This window comes from Choristoneura fumiferana, chromosome 12 (assembly GCF_025370935.1).
Source record: "Choristoneura fumiferana chromosome 12, NRCan_CFum_1, whole genome shotgun sequence".
Lineage (NCBI taxonomy): Eukaryota > Metazoa > Arthropoda > Insecta > Lepidoptera > Tortricidae > Choristoneura > Choristoneura fumiferana.
Genome location: NC_133483.1, coordinates 17514251 through 17537545, shown reverse-complemented (window position 1 = coordinate 17537545; position 23295 = coordinate 17514251). Strand labels below are relative to the sequence as shown.

At 36.6% G+C, this 23295-nt stretch overlaps 1 protein-coding gene across 1 annotated transcript in view; it reads left to right on the top strand.

The window, feature by feature from the left end:
- The window catches only part of Obp73a (Odorant-binding protein 73a), a 39065-nt gene extending 24068 nt beyond the window's left edge, over window positions 1-14997 (top strand). The window contains exons 3-6 of the mRNA XM_074095599.1: window positions 6214-6314; window positions 8222-8257; window positions 11922-12072; window positions 12976-14997. Of these exons, the coding sequence (XP_073951700.1) occupies window positions 6214-6314; window positions 8222-8257; window positions 11922-12072; window positions 12976-13064 (377 nt within the window). The 3' untranslated portion in view covers window positions 13065-14997. The remainder of the gene's footprint in view (window positions 1-6213; window positions 6315-8221; window positions 8258-11921; window positions 12073-12975) is intronic.
- The last annotated feature ends 8298 nt before the right edge of the window (window positions 14998-23295 follow it).

Below are 23295 nucleotides of genomic sequence, written 5' to 3'. Positions count from 1 at the left end.
TGGACGTCTGGACTGGAATAAAACATAGGTGACTTTTTGATCCGATATTCCCACGGGATACCTAGGGATAAAATCTTGAAATAACAACCGCTGGGCTTTGAGCTATGAAATTTAGTATGTAGGTAGCTGGACCTCTGGAATAACACATAGGCTACTTATTATTCCGATATTCCTACGGGATAGGGATAAAATCTCGAACTAACAACCGCTGGGTTTAGAGTCATGAAATTTGGTATGTAGGTAGTTGGATGTCTGAAATAACACATAGGTAACTTTTTGACTCGATATTCCCACGGGATACCTAGGGATAAAATCTTGAAATAACAACCGCTGGGCTTAGAGCCATGAAATTTAGTGTGTAGGTAGCTGAACCTCTGAAATAACACATAGGCTACTTTTTATTCCGATATTCCCACGGGATAGGGATAAAATCTCGAAATAATAACCGCTGGGCTTAGAGTCATGAAATTTGGTATGTAGGTAACTGAACATCTGGAATAACACTTAAGTGACTTTTTGACCCGATATTCCCACGGGATAACTAGGGATAAAATCTCGAAATAACAACCACTGGGCTTAGAGCCATGAAATTTGGTATGTAGGTAGCTGGACCTCTGGAATAACACATAGGCTACTTTTTATTCCGATATTCTCACGGGATAGGGATAAAATCTCGAAATAACAACCGCTGGGCTTAGAGTCATGAAATTTGGTATGTAGGTAACTGAACATCTGGAATAACACTTAAGTGACTTTTTGACCCGATATTCCCACGGGATAACTAGGGATAAAATCTCGAAATAACAACCACTGGGCTTAGAGCCATGAAATTTGGTATGTAGGTAGCTGGACCTCTGGAATAACACATAGGCTACTATTTATTCCGATATTCCCACGAGATAGGGATAAATCTCGAAATAATAACCACTGGGCTTAGAGTCATGAAATTTGGTATGTAGGTAACTGGACATCTGGAATAACACTTAAGTGACTTTTTGACCCGATATTCTCACGGGATAACTAGGGATAAAATCTCGAAATAACAACCACTGGGCTTAGAGCCATGAAATTTGGTATGTAGGTAGCTGGACCTCTGGAATAACACAAAGGCTACTTTTTATTCCGATATTCCCACGGGATAGGGATAAAATCTCGAAATAACAACCGCTGGGCTTAGAGGCATGAAATTTGGTATGTAGATAGCCGGACGTCTGGAATAACACATACGCTACTTTTTATCCGGATATTTCCACGGAATAGTTTTGTAACTAAGGGACCCCATACATCCGTGTATTATTGTTATTATTATTTTGTATTTTTTTCTTTCATTGTATACTTACTGTAGTTTTTAAGTATTTTATTTGTTCTTATTTTATTTTGAAAAAATGACTTTCTGCCAAGCTTCTTGCGGCGCATTCTTCTTGGCAATGATGGTCTTTCCGAAAGTGCTGGTATTTAAAAAATGACGTGTAAAAGTGCCCATTGCGGCCTATTTACTGAATAAATGATATGAATTTGAATTTGGATAGGGAAAAATTTTGAAATTTTAGCACTGGGTTTAGAGTCTTAAATTTTGTACAGTTATTCACAACACAACCTCAATGAAGACCACGATATACATTTTGGAAATTTCCAGGGGAATTTGGTAAAATCCCGAAATTTCAATTGCAACTACCAGACCGAATAGTTTACGCGTGCGAAGCCGCGGGTAAAAGCTAGTTGTGTATAAGACAGTAACGTTTAGGTACATTTTAAAGATCTAGGTAGTTCTATACCTACATTTTGTATGTATGTATGTGAACTCTTTATTGTACAAAAGAAAAGAAAAAAAACACAATTGACAAACTTTGAGATACTTGTACAAAGGCGGACTTATCCCTTTAAGGGATCTCTACCAGTCAACCTTTGAGTAGATGAGAGGAGTAAACAGTTAGGGTCCGACAAAGAGTGAGTTTAAGAGTAAAAAAAAATTGTGGAAGCTACTATACTGCTAGTATACATTTTACTAGCTTCTCTTAGTTAAAACCTCCACGTTTAATCAAGACATAGGAAAGAAAGCATGGGTTTACGGTATGAGTCAGTTGTTGTTATGTTTTACATTTGCCAGTCATGTTAAGGCAGCTAATTGGTTTTCATTATACAGTCTTGATTTAACTACACACATAAAGTGAAAGTATTCAGTCAGTTTAATTCATAGTCCTGTTTGTGACTCAACATGGCAGCTGATGGGCATAACGGGTTTGATAACTTAGATATTGAAACTGAAGGTACAGCCATGATCATAAAATTTTAACTATTTCATCGTATTTATCTATAATTTCTGCTAACGAAAAACTTAAGAGCGTTTATACCTGCTGAGCTGGTAACGTTGCATTTTTGTTAGTTTTTCTCGATTATTCCATAAAAATTGAATGAAAATTAAAAATGTGGCCTGGTAGAGCTCTTCCTAATATATAAGTTAATGTGTCTACTTCAATAATTTTTCGTGATAGACTTTTATATTTATTCTTTAAAAACGAACTAATGTTTATGACCGGTTTTTAAAGAAAATAAAAGTCTATCACGAATAATTATTGGAATAGACACATTAATTATAACAAGAAGAGTTCTATCAGACCACATTTTTAATTTTCATTCAATATTTTTTGGAAGAATCGAGAAAAACTAACAAAAATGCAACGTTGCCGGCTCAGCAGGTATAAACCCTCTTAAGTTTTTCGTTAGCAGAAATTATAGATAAATACGATGAAATAGTTATAATTTTTATTTTTTTATTTTATTTTGCTCAGCAGGTATAACCGCTCTTAAAGCAGCATGACAGCACTACGAGTATACAAGATGATTTTGTAATCACCATATAATTTTTGATGTGTGATTCGGTATTGCTTCGCCACAAAAATATCTTTTAGGTATATAGTTTTTATTGAATCATTAAAACTATGAATTTTGGCTTGGTTATCCGTAGTAATTCAAACAAATGACCTGACGAATATCATGGAACAATACATACTTAATTTAAAATGTAAGAAAAAAATGAAATAGTTTATGGTTGTTCTATTAGCGAGACTGAATGTTGAATTAGATATGTATTTATATTTTAGAGACATCTCGATACCCAGTATCCACAGGTACAGTGGTGAGCACCAATATTTGACACAACCAAGCGGGCATCTGATATGATACGGCTCTATTTCTAGGGCTGGTAGGACGTGCCAGATGTTTTTGAACGCTCCGCCTTGACAATTATTAATGCAGGTGACTGTACTATAGTTTTAAAGCTTCCAGAAACAATTGAAAGTGAGCGCACCACAACAAATCTATACAGAACCAGAAGGACCTCAGTGTGTGTCGGAGTAAACGTCCTTGCGACCCTATTGACCGACTAAGCCAAGCAGTATAGCGAAATCGTGACAAATACGTCCTAGTTTCCATTTTGTTGTATACCTGTAGCTACTTGTTTAGTTATGTCTACATTATTGACCACTTAAGCTGTTTGACTTGAAATACTTAGGTAATTTATGTACCATTGCCTTAGTTTAGAAATTGGCGCAACCGTAATCTTATTTTAACTTATTAGGGTAGACCACCCAATGAGGGCTATCGCGTATGAATTCGCCGCTAGAGGCGCTAGTTTAGCGTGAGGTCTCTGAAATGTCAAATCTCATAGTTTTTGGGTGAGCTACGCGGGTTTATTTATAATTAGAATAATTTTGTGAATATTTTGCAATATCTGAAATTAATTATGGCAAATATGCGTTCCGGGGCAATGAATGTCCGTGTTTTGAGACAGTTTTGTCTTTCGGAAACCTTTGTCCTCCCTTTTTTCCGAACAAAACGGGGACTATGCAACACTGTGGCATGCTCAATATTTTTATGGTACGGTTTTAAGGTGTATTAAATATGATTTTAATCTAAACTTTGTTTTCACGCCCGTAATAACAGACTTTGAAAGCCATACTTAAAAACCTCACGCAACAGTGCGCCATCTATGAGACAAAAAACGATAGCCCTCATTAATGGTTTATTATTACACGCTTCGTGCGAAATTTTGCCTCACTAAAATACATAGGTAAGTATCTAATGATTGTGCGTAAACGTAAAATATTGTTTCGCTCCCACTGAGACAACGACAACGTCAAAGTTTTTAATTATTTACTACTTGTTTTATTTGCTTTAATAATTATCTCTATGTACGAGTATTGCTGCACTGGTCTGTTCAATTAACTATTATAACAATACCTAATGTTAACTTGCCATGCCACAGAAACCTGTTTACTTGAACAAGTAATAGGTACACATTATTAATATTAAAACGCTCAATGTTAAAACGAGATGGTACAAGTAAAATAATTTGAAAATAAAACAAAAACATCATAGCCAAAATTAAATACATTTTCAACCATTTGTGCCTCGACTAAATTTATGCGTGGACACCTCAAACTGTCGTAAAAAATCAGCAAAAATCGGACAAATAGCGGTTAACATGGTCTTCTTTTAATCGGTGTCAGTGCAGGGCTGTAAAACAGTATGAGAATTTTACGCCTTTCTGTTGAAAAATAGCTCAGCGGGTTGAAATTTATCACATGCAAAATGAACGGTTTAATTACACAAATTTACGGCAGTGACTGATTTATAATTTATAGTTAATAGTTAAACGATTTGTGTTTTAAATGAAAATAAGCTGTTTGGTCCATATAGTCTTGTTTCAAGGTTATATTTATTAACCTGCCGTGTTACGAGTAAAACATAATAATAATAGCCTTTATATAACAATAAAAAAATAGTTAATGGCTATATCATGGACAGGGATATTTGGAAATAATTCCGATCCGCATTGGCGATCCCTTCAAAATAAATAAAGTTGTGTTAAATTCTTGTGATGTATAGATATCATTTAATAATATTGTAAATCTGTTTCAAAAAAATATACCTCGTTGAGTTTCTTGCCGGATTCTTCTCAACAGAGGTTTTTCCGAAACGGTGGTAGATTTTTTTGACATTCACAAGTGCTTGTTATAGCCTAAATTGAATAATCTTTCTTACAATACGTTATTCGCCATCGAATGCGGTTCTGCGCTTGTCTATTCCAAGTATGTCCTGCTATTTTTTTAATATCGTCTTCCCATCTACGACGTTGTCTCCCTTTCTTTCTTTTGTATTGTCTCGGGCACATTACTCCTAATCATATGTCCTGCCCACCTACATTTTAGTTTTTTAATACAGTAAGTAACATCTGTGATTCTAGTTTTCTTCCTTAAACCTAGTATCTAGTTTTATTTGTATTCTTCGTTCCATACTGCGTTGGCAAGTTTCTAATTTATGTATATTAAGTATGATTAGTTAAGCTCCAGGTTGGGCATTCATATGTCATGACAGGCAGAATACATTAATACATGAATTAAATATTTTGCTCTTCGCTTTGAGTGGTACGAGAGGGTTCTTCATTACCTCCATTAGAGACCAGTATCTTTTCCATGCCAAAGTGACTCTTAGTAATTTCTTTCGTTGTTAGGTCTATCTCTAAAGTCGAATTTTACCCACTTCTGTCAGTAAATCTATGAAGTTACAGTTTCTAAGGAGGTTTTTTTTGAAGCGGTCTTTTTAAGATCTTCTAATAATCTTTTGTGTACCTAAGTATTTACGTTTAGAACTGCTTTTTCGTGATACTGATGATAACGTTGAGATTTAGATTTTGCCTTAGTTTTACTGCTGTAGGTAGGTAGGTACTACACCTACCTAGTCAAACACTTCAACTTACAATAGTAGCTCCTAAACCCCTTGTTCCCGGAACATTGGCATCTCACATAACCAGAACTGGTAGGGGTCAAATTATTTCCTAACTTACTTAGGTCTTGACGTTTCGCTGGCCGCTGCAGCGGCGCGCTCGCTTCCCTCGCTCGGCTCGCGCGTTGTGATCGCAATTGTACCTAGCACTCCTTCTCGCTTTACCGGAACCTATATTGACAAAAGAGACAAATTACATAACCTACCGAAGTCTGTTTGAAGTATTTAGAAATATTCGGTCCCTTTCAGTGCTGGTTATGTAAAATAGTTATGTGCGGGGAACAAGGTTCCTAACACACACAATTCTCTTCGAGTTTTTCGAATGTGCTTACAATTCAAATATTAAGTGGCATCTCAGATAGCGGCACTCGTGTATAAAATAAGTAGTACAAAGTTGTATTTTTAATTTTATTAACTTGTTTTTTGCAGAAGCACTGGACGTCATAAAGGAGGAGCACACAATGCCGGCGCAGAAACGTCGCAATAAGAGAGACGTGCCGTTCACACACGACGAGAAACGTATCGCTGGGGTAAGCTGGACTAACTTTTCCATGTGAACCTGTTTTATTTTGGATCAATTTTTCAAAAAATTCTTTGGAATGAGTGTTTTTTGACAGGTTGAATATCACTAGATGGCGTTGTATCGTGAAGGACCTTGTACTTGCGATTGGCTCAATGAGGGCTATCGCGTATGAATTCGCCACAAAGTGTAGCGTGAGGTCTCCGAAATGTCAAATGTGTGTTTTTTGACTAGGTTGAATATCACTATCTGATGGCGTTGTGAATCGTGAACTGTGGACCTATTGTACTTGCTTAACTTTGTTTTCACCCCCGCATAACAGACTTTGAAAGTGATACTTAAAAACATCACGCAACAGTGCGCCATCTAGTGAGACAAAAACGATAGCCCTCATTAGATAGGTACATACAAACATGACATCTTAGACAAAGAAGTCCAACATGACATAATAAGTAATAGAAATGTCAAAGTTATCAAAATGGACCTCGCGATACTAGCGCCAACTAGCCTGTCACAGAAACCCTCATGTCATGTCATGGACATAGGGAATATTACTGCAATTTTCTGCCGTCAGAGTGCAGCACTAGCACAAAACTGTAAACAGTTTTTTGAGTACTATCGTTACTATCGATGTAAATATCATGTTACTAATAAATATAATATCATATTTTCTATAGATGCTAGTACTCTTTGGTCATGATCTGTCATGGCGATAAATTATAAAGAGAACTGACGTTGGCATGGAGGTTTGCGCTAGTGTCGCCCCCTGTGCAGAGCTTTGCCTAATATGCCCTATTACCTGCATACCCTGCACAGAATAAATAATAAGATGAATAGAAACGCCACGCGAACTAGAACCTACTATATGGTTAAAAAGCCAAATATTTATTTTCAAAGATCTATCTGTAGGTAACAAAGTTAACTGCTCGATTTATGAGTTAATGCAGAGGTTGTGGTTCTAAAAAATACATTTCACTGATATGTAGGTACGCTACCGTAATTTAGTAAAACATAGTAAAATACAAAAATCGTGTGCTATAATTAATAGCAGGAGCCGTAAAAGAGGCGACATCGATTCTGGTGGGACATATTCGCGATAAAATATATATTTAACTTATTTTTACTTCTTTTTGGAGTATACCATGGTAATATCCATGTCAATTACAAAAAAAATATATTTTGATCTTGACGATATTCTTGACTGATTTTTGCGTCAAATTGTTGTAGATACATAAATGGCCTTATGTTCATAAGAAACCGATTCTTTTCCGCTAAGTCACGAGTGTATTCGATAATTGAATCGCAAGAAGAAAGCGAGAATGATCAATGTGATGCAATTAAAAGCGAAAGTAAGCGGCAACCTATCGAAACATGTGCCTAAAATATAAAAACGTCGTACTAGCAAATCTCTTACTTTATGTTTAGTTTATGTAAGTAAAGTAGTTATCGTTTATCTTTTTACTCGAGTTTATCGTCATGAAGAGGGTTTTTTTTTAATTTTCCGCTTCGCTTAACGTCAGTATAGAAAATACTTATTTTTTACAATAACATGCATGATATCTGCCTGAAGAGAGATCTCTGTATTGTGGCGTCCCAATGCTTTATAAGGTATTTACTTTACATATCAAGGTATCTAAATTAAAATGACCTTACTGTCATTTTGGTTGACTGCACACAGAAATAGCAACATTATTTATAAAATTTCGCAACAATAGTCTTACAAGGAACCTACTTTAATTAAATTATGCTGACAAGAATTCCAATGATTATTGCGTGACTTGGTATTTTAGAAAGTACCTAACTAATATATATTAAATAATAGTAAAAAATATATTTAAAAGTGGTAAAATTAGCAATTCTACTCCAATTAAATCCAGAGGTAATAGACTTATAATGGTTTCGTTATTTATTTTTCAGTGTCTTCTGCAGTGCGTGTACCGGAAAGTGAAAGCTGTAAGTATCAAATTCAATTTTTTGTTCATGTGGCTGAAAAATAACATTAAATACCTACAAAAGAATACGGTACCTATTTCACAACTCAAGAACTTGCCACACCCATAAGTACCTATTTTATATAAAGATACAGCTAATGAAAATCGATTTAATTTATGTCTACTTAATTCTTGAAAATTCTAAGTAGATATGAATATATCTTTGTCTTTGTAAAACTCTGTTCTCTATGCATACTAGTGTTTCTTTCGCACATAACGCACATTGACAAGTTTTAATTTACAAATAAATAATATTAGTTAAATACCGCATTGCCTGTATAAAGGTGCTAGTTAGAAATAGATATGTAGTGGACCAAGTGATATATTGATCATTATTCATAATGCCCGGGCATTATACAAAATTTCTATCCCCTATTGGGCAAAGTAGGTAAAAAAATGTCCCATTACTATTTTTTTATTTTTACGTTAAATTTAATGAATCTTTAAACATCTATCAAAATCTGTAAAGTAAGTTATCTTAATAGTAGAATTTTTTTCTGGCACTCGCCGGCCGCTGCCGCTTCACGCTCGCTTCGCTCGCTCGGCTCGTGCTTGTTTTGGTCAGTTGAACCTAACACGCTCCTCCTCGCTGCGCTCGTCGTCGCACCTAACTTTCCGATAGAGTAAATCAGACTTCAGCTAGCCAAGAATCAGTTGTCATCAAATTGCCCAACGATCATGTAGCATTATTCATAATGCCCGGACAATGTGATAAATACTGAAGATTAGATAATTATTATCACTTTGCCCGGTATAGCTTGGCATTATACATAATGCCCTTATTAATCACTTTGTCCATAACAGATATATTGGATAGATATTGCCTTTATAAAAGGCAATCCGCTGACTTTATGCCAAAAATGTAGATACATCTAACTATTTCACACCGTCTTAAAGCACCATTGATATTTTTAATGGTATTTTGAATAGCCTTTGTAACATTTCGCCGCGTGCAAGGTGCAACGGCTGAAAAACTTCGCGGGGTTCGTAAAATTATCACTGAATTTTCGTAACGTTAAAGATGTTACATCTAGATACGGGAATGTAGTGGGGGCAACCTGAAGAAACAAAATGAACGTAGGTACAGTCACCTGCATTAATATCTGCCACAGCGAAGCGTGCAAATATATCTGACACGTCCTATCGGCTCAAAAATAGAGTCGTATCAGATATTTATGCACGTTTTGTTGTGAGATATTGGTGTTGGTGACTGTACATTCATCCCAACGACCACCAGTGTTCGAGGCCAACATGCTCGTATTGCAATAAAAATAACGAATTTCATATAAATCGAGTTTTAATGCTTTATGACCCAGTGACGAGCTGATTGCTCCAATTTGTTTAATATAAAACACGGCAAGTCGTAAACTTGAGGGAAAAATATGTTGTCTATTTATTGCATTGGAACAAATTGCGCGGATGTCGCAGATATAAAAGTCCTGGGTCACTATTTCACACTGTCCCGGTGATATCAAAGCCGTTTGCAAGCCAGACTCGTTTTGCTATTAGTCATTTAGCGAACCAAAGACGGTCAGTTTTGCTGTCAATTTACTTAAATTGATTATGATAACAAATTGTGTTTTATGCTTATGGCAATATTGCAGAGCTGCGTGCTTAAAGCAAACAAGCAAGATGTTTTGCTTGAGCATCTGTAGGAGTTGAGTCACAGATAAATGTAAATGGCAGCCCTCCTGCTTCTAGATGTGCACTCAGTTTCAGTGCCGTGTCGCTTTTGCCTGACAAAAAAGCGGTACGGTAATTAGACAGGTGCACGATAAAATGAGAATGTGTATGTGATGATGCGAGTTCATAGAGAGTTTCTGTGATAGGCTAGATGGCGTTACTATCGTAAGGTCCATTTAGTGTTCCAGTGTTACTTGGGATTCTCATCCATCAATTCATACTAATATTATAAATGCGAAAGTGTGTGTGTTTGTGTGTATGTTTGTCCGTCTTTCACGTCGAAACGGAGCGGCGGATCGACGTGATTTTTGGCTTAGAGATAGTTTATGGACCCGAGAGTGACATAGGCTGCTTTTTATCCCGAAAAAATGCACAGTTCCCGAGGGAACAGCGCGCGATAACCGAATACGCGCGAATACGCGGGAAAAAGCTAGTAATATTATAAAGATGAAAGTGTGTTTGTATGTTTGTCCGTCTTTCACGTGGAAACGTAGCGACGGAATAACGTGATTTTTGGCATAGAGATAGTTTATGGGCCCGAGAGTGACATAGGCTACTTTCTGCCCCGGAAAAATGCACAGTTCCCGAGGGAACAGCGCGCGATAACCGAATTCCACGCGGACGAAGCCGCGCGCAAAAGCTAGTTTAGTTGTAAACCAATTCCAAGCCGGACACAAATGTCGAAGTTGTCTAACGGAAACGGTCCTTACGATGCAACCGCCAAGTAGGTATAATAGCCCGTCACATAAACCCCCATTATATTGATAAATGTTTGAGTACACGTTTGAGGACTTCTTTGACGTTCAAAGCGCAGTAGTACGTCAAAGTAAGACGTAGTATTGAATGAAAATTTGTAACGAAAAATCTGATAAATTCTAGCACAAAATTCGAACGTTGCCAAGTATGTACTGGCAGAAATACTCCGTGTATCAGCTCGTTGTAAATGAAGTGTAAACAACGTGACAATTGTTGTCTCAGGCCTTACGTGGCGTCTAAGAAAAGGATAATCGCATGCCTTTCACAACTGGAGTAAAGTGTGTGAGTGTGTGTAATTTCCTCCTTGTTGTCACAATATCACTTAGTGGGAAGAATAGGGACTCGTCATTTGTGTTTCATTTGACGACTTTATAATTTCAAAAGAAGCCTACTGAAGAGAGGTCTTGTACTGTTCAAGGTCAAGGTTATGTTGGGTCGTAAAATTTTTGCTCGGTTTATCTTTGCTGTGCTATTTTTTAATTTTTATTTTCTGCCAATTATTCCCAGCTTTATTGATATTACCGTTTTATTTAGTTGCCTCCGGCGAGAGTCTGCTTGTGAGGGCCTAATATTAGATTAAATTAAAATGGAACATCTGGCGGTACTACTGTGGATAGTTTTATGTGAAAAAGAATAAGTTTGCTTTTTTAATGACTACTCCACAGGTTCTTTTCTCTTTTAATACTTATTCAGCGAATATGGGGTCGCATAAGTCCAATGTCAACATTCGCTTACACCAGTGGTCTGTGTGACCATCTGTGCACAGCTCTTGCTGGTGCTCTTGTGGTGGTAGCTCTTGCTAAAATAAATCCGTGATGAATTTCAAACTTTAAGTAGTTTTGTTTTGAACGTTTATAAATCCCGAAATTTAAATTCAATTGCTGGATCTAATGCATTACGCGTGCGAGTCGGGGGTAAACACTAGCATGATATAAGTTATAAATTTCTATATTATTATTTATCTTTGCGTCGAGTGGCTGATGAGTTGTCATAGTGTGGAAGACTTCAAGACGGCTCTGACCTGGGGCATGCATTGAGGATAGGAAGCACTATTATAGGCTGCAAATTGGGCAGCGCTAGTGTTGCCTACCCTAGGTTGGCGCGCTGCTCCAGGCACAGACTAGCAGCTACCCTGGGATTGATCCACTGCATCCCAATGACTCTGACTATCACCATTACCCTTCCAGGTGGACGGCTACGGTTTCCCGACGCTGGAGGGGCTGGTGGGGCTATACTCGGACGGCGTGAACGAGCGCGGCTACTTCATGGCGGTGCTCGAGGCCTCGCGAGAGTGCCTAATGAAGAACCATGACCTGTTCTCCAGGACTGTACCCATGGGTAAGTTCTACAGTACAGCCTAGCACCAGAACAGTTATCTAGTATCTAGAAAGGTGAAGACTCTAATTCATAGTCTATACTACATTTGTTCTAGCATGATTCAAATGACTCGTAACGATTATGTAACTTTGTAAGGCGGTAACTAATTTTTTATTTTTTCCAACAGAGATAATGCTTGAAAAAATGAAATCACATTAAAACTGCTGATTGTTCGAATATTTGAACTCAAATTCGCTAACAAATTGTTAAGTTACTGCGTAGGCCCTGTGTTATATTAACTTACTTTCTTTATTGAACGCCTTTAAAATGTTGTTTCAATAGGCCGCAATTGCTAGAGGTGAGGGTTATCGGTAAAAATAAAAGCGGTACAATAAACGAACTTATTATTAATTTGCAAGATTGGTCGTCAGAGTCGGAAAGTGACTCTCCAAATGTTGAATATATTTATTGTATTTGTTTTTCAGTGACTCTAGTTACGTCAGTTTGGCATCTGTCATTTGAATCATGTTAGAAAAAACAGAATATAAGACACTGTTAATATATACCCTCATCTTTTATTTGACACGACCAAGGCTCATTCATTCGACGAACTCATTCATTCATTCATTCATTTCAGTAGGCGAATTCAGACGACTGCTCGAGAAAGGCCTCTCAAGCAGTCTCGAGGATTCGAACCTGGGCTCGCCCCTCTGAGTTTTCAAAATTTATTTGCAAATTTACTTAGTAGAGATAAGTAATAATAAATATAGGTGAAGGACAACATTGTGAGGAAATCAGCAAACTCCTGCGAACACTTTCAATGTGTGTAAATTTTCCGATTTGCATTGGGCTCTTTAGAACTACGGCCCCTGCCCTCTCATTTTGATAGGATTAAGTAACAAAAGTTAATTTCTACCATTTCAGACAACGGACGCAATTGCGACGTGTCGTTCGATATCTTCGAGTGCATATCGGACCGTATCGGCGACTACTGCGGCAACTCCGGCCTCTGAAAACTACGTAACTTTAGCTATTTCTTCACTTTTAGAAAGTCTTCTGTCAGACTCCCACAAACAAAAGAGGAAAATCGTCACTACTTAAAAAAAAACTCGTACTACCTCAAAATAGATAATTTCAGGTTCAATTTTGTTGACATATTAGATACGAGATTTTTTCAAAGTAGTGACGAAATGTATAAAAGATGAACTGTAATTTTCTAAAAAAATATTTTATACTTAATGTGGCAGTTACATAATATATAATGTCTTTTTTATTTTCCAATATTTTCTGTGGCAGTCTACTCTTTTAAGTACTGAATTGAGTTGCTGGTAACAGTGATTTGAAGGTACATCATATCTCATCAAGAAGAGAGCAATAGATATGATGGGACCTACATACGTTGGAACACAAATACTGCTACTTATTGTTTTTTAAATCCTTGTACCCGATGGGGCTTTTCAACCGACGAAAAAAAACGGAAGAGGTTCGCAAGTCGTAGCGTATATTTATATTTTTTTTATATATATGACCACGCATAACTTTTTACAGAGACCCTGTAACAGAGTAGTCCGATTTTGATAGTTCATTTTTTATTGGAAAGGGTATACTCCCAAGATGGTCCCATATTATACATTTAGAAAAAAAATCTAAACCCCACGGGTAGGAAAACAGGGGATGATTGATTGTTCACTCACTGATTGTAATGTATGATGCATAACTTTTTAGGGAGTTGTCCGATTTTGATTTTTTTTTTATTGTATAGGTATACCTTGAAATTGGCCCCATACAAATTTGGAAAAACATTCTACCCTAAGGGCCGGAAAAAAATATTATTATGAAATAAAATCTTTTTATCAAAAAATTAAAAAATAAAAAACTGAAAAGCAAAAAATAATAAACTAATTTCTAATTAAACCTTAATTTAGGTACCAGCTCGAAGTCGGTACACAGAATTTTAGGAATGTACCAGTTGCTCGGGTTAATTCCATACGTTATGTTACGGGACGACGAAACTAGATACGATCCTATGACCTAGGATTATTTTTCTGCTGTTACTTGCGTTTTCCGTCACAGTAAACATTTGGAAAATAAGATAGAAGTCGTTAAAAAGTAATCTATAAAACTGATCTGTTTTTCTTCGCCAATCTACTTTTCTAGTAGGTAATCGAATAGATAGTAATTGCACATGGTGCATTTAGAATAAATGACATCCTAAATATAAGTTACCACGTCAAAAATAAGTACTTAAATATTAAGTGAATGTGATAAAGCAAAATGTACATAGATTGATAAAACTTTGTTACTAAATTCTAATGCTCAATAACGTAGCTTTTAATGTACTTGTACCTAATTATAATGTAAGTAATCTATCTTCCAATATTAGCTTGAAATAACAAAATGACTCTAAACTTTAAAAGCTTCCAAAATTACAACAAGCTTTAGAAAATTTCAAATAATTTATAGTCATATTGTTTAATTTCAACATTGCTTTTTATCGCTCGCTATCTGCTGTGTTGTAACATTCCTTCCTGTGTAATTTTCAGAGTAACTAATAACCAAATAATAAATACAATAAATAAAAGGAAGGCTAGCTGAAATAATACTTTATGTAGCCTCAGATGTCGCAAAAACTTACAAGCTGTAATAATACTTGGTAAATTACCTACTTATTAAGATTACAAATATGAATTTATAATTCCTCGCTCACTGCCATCGTGTTGTGTTTAGTTCATAAGTTTCACCGAATGTCACAATATTGTTTACTCAAGTACTTTAAGGTCTTTAATTAACTCTACATTTTTCGTGTCCATCTTGACACAGTATGTGTGGCATCCTAAAATTATCTGTAGGAAAATTCTTAAATTAGAAATTATTGGCTTCATAACGAACTGATAGATTAATTTTTAAATAAGTATCTCTAATAAATTGTATACATACTAAAATTTACTCTCTTTGTTTCATTTGTGTTTATTTCCTTTGAATGCAATGAATAAAATATTTTTTCTTTTATTAAATTTTTAACACAAGTTTTTTTGGAGACTACTTTTTGTTTTTAGTACTTAATACTTGCATTGTCATTGAAATTATGTATCTGTACAAAGTTTCATGTTGATGCCTTAAACCGTTGAAGAGACCTATCGTCTTACGGCACGATCCTGGCCGGACCACCAGAATTTCACTCCCAGATTATAGTATAGTCACCGGACTTACATTAATATTCAAACTTCAGCTCAATCGGACTCCAGCAAGTGGTCAAAAAATGGTTTGCAACTACATTACAGTCATTACAGGTACAGTCTGCACCAGCATTAATATCTGCCACATCGAAGCGTGCATAAATATCTGACGCGTTTTACCGGCCCTAGAAATAGAGTCGTATTCAGATATTTATGCACGCTTGTTGTTTCAGATATTGGTGCTAGTGACTATAGGTATATACATAATGTGGAATCAGCTACAGGTACAGCTATAGGGGTCGAGACCCGGCCAATGGAACTAAAGGTCTCTGCCCACTCTCCTTATTATGCCATGGCCCTTGTAGGAACGTGTCAGAAACGGAATGTCAAGTGTACATGACACGCGACGAAGACGGTTGGTTACAAAACGTGCTAGTGGTCATAGTCTCATACTTTCCTACACAAAGAATATATTTATACTGAGCGGCAAAAAATCTGGCCCTTTATGTACTCGTATGCAGTAATAGGTAATTTTGTATGTAGTGGGTCAAATTTTGTGCCGCTGCGTATATTTTTGCCTAACACGTTGCTATTTCGGCCATGATGTGATACGGTGTAATGGGCAGAGACCTTAAAACTTAGACTTGTTTTTTTACGTAGCTTTGAGGTGTGAAAGGGCCTATTTGTTGATACTCGTATAAGTAGGTAAACACATAGTACCTACTGGCGTAGATAAACTTGCAATCAGCAGGGCTACTACAAAACTCGAAACTCGAAGTTCGTATCGTACCGTCCCTCTCGCTCTCGTATTAAATAGTATAAGTGTCAGAGGGACCGCACGACACGAACTTCGAGTTTCGAGTTTCGTAGTAGCCCTGCAGAGGCCGTATTGTCTAACGCGCGGGCGCTCTCGAATCTCGATCACATCCACCATCTCCTTCTATTCTATATCGTGTGACAGAAAGAGTGGTGAAAACAATTGTGATTCCAAATGTGTTGTAATTGTAATTTCCATGCTGCGTTTTGTTTTGTGCTTCAATAAAACATTTGTAAAGATATTTGAGGCATTAATTCGTCAGGCGTTATGGACTTTTAGAACCGTTGTGTTTTTCGGTGCATGGTTTTCGTGGTTTTGAGAGCATTATGACGTGATTTTTAACAAATTGGGTGTTATAAGTTTTGACACCAATCTGTCTGTCAGTGGCATCATACTCCCGAACGGATGGACCGATTTTGATGCGGTTTTTTTACGTGAAAGCAGCAAGTTTCCTTTAACTTTACCTATGTGAACTATAAAATGAAAATTTTGGTGGTTTATAACCCCCGACGCAAAAAGGGGTGCTATAAGGTCGACGCCAATGTCTGATTGTGACGCGAATGTAGCCACATGGAAGAATATAAATTTATTTATTATCCTACTTCCTATCCTAACCTACTAAATATTATAAAATTTATAAATGTAAGAGCTTGTGAAGATGTTTGTATGTTTGTTACTCAATCATGTCTAAACCGCTGGACCGATTTAGATGAAATTCGGTACACAGATAGTTTGAGTCTTGGGGAAGAACATAGGATAAATTTTATCTCGGAAAATTACATAGTTCCCGCAGGATAGCGATAAACGAATACTACGCGGACGGAGTCGCGGGCAACAGCTAATTAGTAATAATTCCAAATACTTCTTGTCCAAGTGTTACACTACTGGAGAAAGCGCCCCCATTCCCTTCATTCGTCCCAATTTGGAGCGGCGTAGCCAGTCTTAAGGAACACGTCCAGATCATCCAACTAGCTAGCTAAGAGAAAAATACCACTTCTGGCGGTTCTGGCGGAAAATCAGCGCTGCTGGCGTTTAATGCCTCAGTATAATGCTGAGTCAGCGAACGTTTCGTTTTTGCGAGAACACACCAAATTGTGTATTATGTTACTTTTTTCATGTATTTCTTTTGGTTTATTTATGTCTAATTGTGTAAATTTTATTGTATTTGTGTCTAATGTTACTTAATGCGGATTTCAAATATTATTTGTTTTTATTTAGCAAAACGTTTTTCTACAAAATCTAAGATTTACACTGCTTTTACTGTGAAAATTTCAAGTGTCTAACTATTACGACTCAAGATACAGAGCCCTGTGACAGACGGACAGACAGACAGACAGCGGAGTCTCAGTAATAGGGCTGCGTTGGGACTCCCAGGGTATGGAACCCTAAATAAACTATTACCAAAGAAAAGCAAGATTCACAGATCAGAGGTAACGTAAAATAGATCATTATATTACTGCCAATGCTGCTTAGTCGCAGCACTCGCAGCACACTGAACAAAATATTTCGAAACAACGTTTATTAATACAAAGTAATACAAACCTCAATGACTCTTTATTAACAAGAACCATTATAATGTTCCCACGGGTTTTTGTTTCCGGCCCGCACTTTATCTGTGCATATATCGCTGAGTGCCGTATTTAGCTCTGAGTTCTGACATTACGTTAAGTGACAACCTCACTTCTGGATAACATATTGGATGACCATGTTTTAGAACTATTCAGTGAACTAAAGGCTGACCAGAATTATAAAAATCCTGGCCATATTGCGGAAAACTAATTTCATGCACTGGTAACACCTGTCATGTCATCTGTCTATTGCTGTCAAAGTTTAACGTTGTTTGCGCGTGGTATTTTAAAGTGTTATTTTGTGTTTTTGTGCGTTAAAATTCCGAAGACTATCCATAGCCTCGGAAGGAAAATAATTCACAATGTATAAAAGAATTTGTCATAGAAAAAGTCTGAGGGATTAGAAAGGATGTATCACCGACACCGTTGTCAATGTGACTGGTAGGTATCGTATGTAAGTGTGAAGAATGTTGCAATATAAAACGTAGAAGTGCTGCCCTCGCGTCAGGTTTTTTATATTCCTGGTCAGTGTTTATAAAGAACAATTAAGTACTTTGCTTACCCGCGACCTTACGATAACAACGGCTCCTCCGCTCCACCCTGTAACAACACACACACGTACATATTTACATCACACAAACCCAATCAACACCATACTACGCTGACGCGTTTCGAACTCAACCAGAGTTCATCTCGTAGCAAAGTGAATGTGTGTTGCCACGGCAGCAGTAATTTTTGTTTCACACAGGAGCCACGTCATATTCTTGTTCACAGATTACAAATATGTTGTTTTGTTTGTCTATTATACATTTTTTTTTCTCTTTCTCCGTCTTTCGACTGGGGCAAAGATACTGCCTCATGCATACGTATGTATTATAATATAACGTGTGGGCTCCACAGAAAACGGCGTTGCATTACGTGTGGCAACACATGTTGAGTGGAGGCCTTTTTGGTGTCCTGTCGTGTCACCACGTAACTTAGTTTTTATTATCAGTAAATAAAATAAATCTCGAGTTAGCGTTAAGCTCAGTTTAGTAGTATCAAATTGTATTTAACTGTCAAGCTTAAGTTTAGTTTACTTTAGTTTATTTATTTATTCAATACATCATTACATTATAATTTACATAAATGTATAAGCCTGGATTAACTACTAAATCTCGATTTATTTTTTCCTGCAAGACGGCCTTAGCGTTTTAGTCTTATTACTGTACGGTGGTGGTACTGATGGAACCAAATAAATCTTTGTTTCTTTCTTTCTTTCTGTTGCGCTGATGATGAACTCTGGTCAATTTGCGGGTAGCAAAGTAACTATTTATAGTTCATTGAAATTGACTTCTACAAAGTTTCGTATTTATTACTATTCGTTGTTTCTAAAAGCAGGAAACTGAGATGCTTTAAAGTTTGAAACTTCCAAGTCACTGTTCAGAACTTTCAAGTTATGGAAACCGACTTTTACGTTCGCTAGACAATTCTCAGCAATTTTAGACATAAATTTCCATTATAAATATTTTCCGAGGACTTTAGAAAGCTATTATTTTTAAAAACCTCCCAATATTTCTGTCTATTACTGATACAGTCACCAGCACCAATATCTGACACAAAAAGCGTGCATAAATATCTGATACGACTCTATTTCTAGGGCCGGAAGGACCTATCAGATATTTTTGCACGCTCCGCTGTGGCAGATATTAATGCTGGTGACTGTACGTACATCCCGTAGAAAATATACCTAATGTGAACTTTTGTATGTAGGTATCACAGTAATCTCTTCAGTAGGATATAAAAGCAAGCACTTTACACAAGTAATCAATTTTAGTCATCATCATCATCATGTCAGCCGAAAGACGTCCACTGCTGGACATAGGCCTCCCCCAAGGCTCTCCACTCAGACCGGTCTTGTGCTTTCCGCATCCACCGCGATCACGCGATCTTAACATACCCAATATATTTCGTAAACTTATGACAATGATTGTTCAGCGAGCGTAAACGTTACTTGTACTTTTAGATTTTATTTATAGTAATTTGGCGGCAGTTGTTACTCCGAAACTAAATAACCTAAAATTTAATTATCATCTTTTAATGAAATCTAAAACTCTGAAACTATTCCTTATACTTCCACAACTTCCTAGTCATAAAACACAAATACAAAGCGCACACAACGATCACAATCTGCGATTGTATGTCCGTCTGTCAGTCCCACGACCTCTGGTACCTACTAAATTCAATTGTCTGTTATGAACATGATAAGGTTCACCTCTAATGTCATTAATTACTCATAGTATTTTCCTAATTAGTCATTTTGTCGGTAAATCCGGGATTGGTAATAAAACACAAGGTTCAAGTCATTCCCATATCAAATTAGTACTTTTACATGTTCAAATACGTGGGTACTAATTTTATTAATTAAACTAAAACAAACATCTAAGAATTTCGTACAATTTCTGATAATTTATTAGAGACAGTTCCATAACGTGACTAGTGTACGATAAATACGATAATACATGTACAGTAGAAAACAAACGAAAGACGATTTTTTCATACAAAACAATTGCCGTGTTCAAGTTAATCACGTCAAAAAAATGTGACCGTTACAGAGATGGCGCCCCAATTTAATTTCTACAATTCGTTGTCGCTTACAGTAAACCTGTTACTATTTGGACTTTGTTTAACAAAGGAATAGGGTAGATGGGAACGTGAAACAATAAATACACCTCGCGACTCTAGAAAAATACACTTTATTTTGGCCCTGATAAAAAATATATTTTTAGTTGCTTTAAAACAAATAAGTAGTTAGTCGAGATGTCTAACTAGCTATTATTACCATACAAAATCTATAGGAAAATAGTGTTTAGTCTAGAAAATACGTCAGTTGACTGGTGTCCATCATTCATAGTATTTGTTATGAAACACAGTGTGAACGTGTCCGTGCAAATGATTCTATAGTAACATCTATTAATATTGGCATGAAGATTAATAATTATCTCCGATAAAAAAATGGCGTAAAGACTGTGAGCTATCATGCGCAAAAGGTCCGTAGGTACGGCGGCACTCACCGGAAAGATGTCGGAATGGAGATGCCCTTCGTCCGCGGTGCATTGTGCCTCGCCCTCCGGCCTCCGTCCTCCGTGCTCAACACAACCATGGTATGCGAACCTATAGTCGGCCGAGAAATTTAGGGTTAATCTTAATCTCTTTCAGAAATGAACTGGTTCTAAAAGATATTTAAAACTATACAAGATATCTTAATAATTTTAATTAAGTAACCTTAATACTTCAGGAGATACCTAGTTGGGTTAGTTTAATAAAACACCCTTGTAAATGTTTTTCAAGATTTTGTTGGTTTTTGTCTACCATATTTCCATACATGATCGACGTTTAAAATGTACAAGTTATAGAAACAAATGCGACTGTGTCGGAGTGAATTCCAATATTGGATGCTTTAGTAAGTACTCTCACTACTGAGCACAAGCCTTCTCTTAAAATTATAACCTAAGTAATAAAAAGTTGGAAAACCCAAACTTCAATATCTCAAAAACGGCTAAATCGATTTTGATGAAACATGTCTAAGAACCATCGCTAAAAAACCTGATTTCAGATAAAAAAAATCGCATTCATATCGGTCCACCCGTTTAAGAGCTACGGCGCCACAGACATACATACAGACAGACACACAGACACACATAGCGGTCAAACTTATAACACCCCTCTTTTTGCATCGGGGGTTAAAAATATAAAGGACTAAATTGAACTTTCCAAGTGAAACTTTCAAAGTGACTTTAGATCGAGTACTGCCTTTTCGCAACGTAACGTTTGGCAACCTGTTTCATTTCGCAACTTTTCATTTCGCAAACTCTAAAACTGTAAATATTTCAGGATTTATTTCAGGGCCATCGTGTAGAACCCTTTAGGTTAGTTAGGTTAGTTTTATAAAAATCCTGAAATATTTACAGTTTCAGAAATATTAAACAGTTGGGAAATGAAAAGTTGCGAAATGAAACAGGTTGCCAAACGTTATTCGCCGAAACATTAGTAAACCCTTTAGATATATAATTTATTTGCTCCACAGATCGGTACTGGTTTCCAAGAAAACCTCTTCTTCATCAAAAAGGTAAAAAGAATTCGATGTTAATACCGGTTATCAATGGCTCTTTACTTTTTTTATCTAGGTCAGTAGGCCTGTATCAAAACCAGTACTGAATTAAAAGTACACGATATGGTGAAGTCACCGGACCGTTTAGCACTTAGTTTAACATTGAATGGGAGTAACTACATACATCTGCCTTCGGAGGATATTGCCTCACCCAACCCCATACAAATATGAGATGCCCGATTGAAAAATGATAAATCGTTTCCCATTTAGGTTTGTAATCATTGTTTTTAAGCGGTCAGACGAAAGGGTCTCGATGAATTTACCACAAACCTTAAACATGGAACGTTAACGAATGTTATTCTTGTATAGTTCTGGTGGAGCTGAAAACAACGAAAGAACAATAATGCAGAGACGTAATTATTTGTTGTGAAAATGGAAAAGCTGCAGGAAACCCTAGCAGAATATTGATGGAAAATTAGTCCCTTGACATTGCAATAGCAGCGAGCATCTCTCTTGAAATGCATAAGTATAACATTACCTAACAAATTTTGGCCAATGGATGAGTGTATTTTCGCCTTATTAGATAGGTAAATATACTTAATTCAACAAATTTTTGCAAACAATGTATGAAGACACAAAAAGGCAGTATGTGCGCACTAGTAACAGGAGATGACACACGGGACATCGATGAATAGGAAAAATAGGAAACATAGGTAGGTACACTTAGTTTTATGTGCAATTATGTATCTAATTGTATTCACATTCATACAAACAAACAAAGCCCCACTCGTAAAATAATTAACTCTTAACAACTCCCTTGCCAAAGAACAAAAACATAATAACATAAGGTCTCTTTAAACCATAAACCCATCAATGTTAAGTAGCGTCCACATCAGAGTGGCGCAATTGTCTTGTTTGTTACTTTCCTATCACAACATCTTCGGTAAAACACCTCAATATATCGTAGCGTAAAACAATGGTTTGGATGGAAGGACACATGCAAAGTAACTACTTGACCACCAGCTTAACTCGACCTCTACTCAATCTTGGAAAATAAAACGGAGTGTGAAAATGTTTGGGTGCTCGAAGAACACGGGAGGTCTTTGGGTAATGGTTGTGGTTGGACTTGGCATGTCGGCGGTACAATTCGACACTGCCTCTATAATTCGAGATGATCGCACCGGAACGAGCTTTGGTTTCACTGTTTCCATTGTACAAATTTACTAATTACGTTAAAAAAATAACTTGTTCAAGTTAACTCTGTTTTTATGAAAACAAAAGACAGTACCGATTCTGAGGGCTATTAAATTCGAGGTTGGTAAGGTGCCGTCCCTGTCAATCTTCTATTAAATATAACTAGCGTGAGTGGGATGGCATGATACGAAGTTCAAAAATCGGATTTCGTAATAATATAAAACCTAACTCTATTTAGTACGATCAAAGTCATATTTAGCTCATAGTAGCCTAGTAATCTGACCAATAACCTCTCAAGCAGAGGATCGTGAGTTCAACCCCGGGCTCACACCTTTGAGTTATTCGCAATATCGCTTAAATAATATACAGATAAGTACATATCTATTAAATAAGTACCTA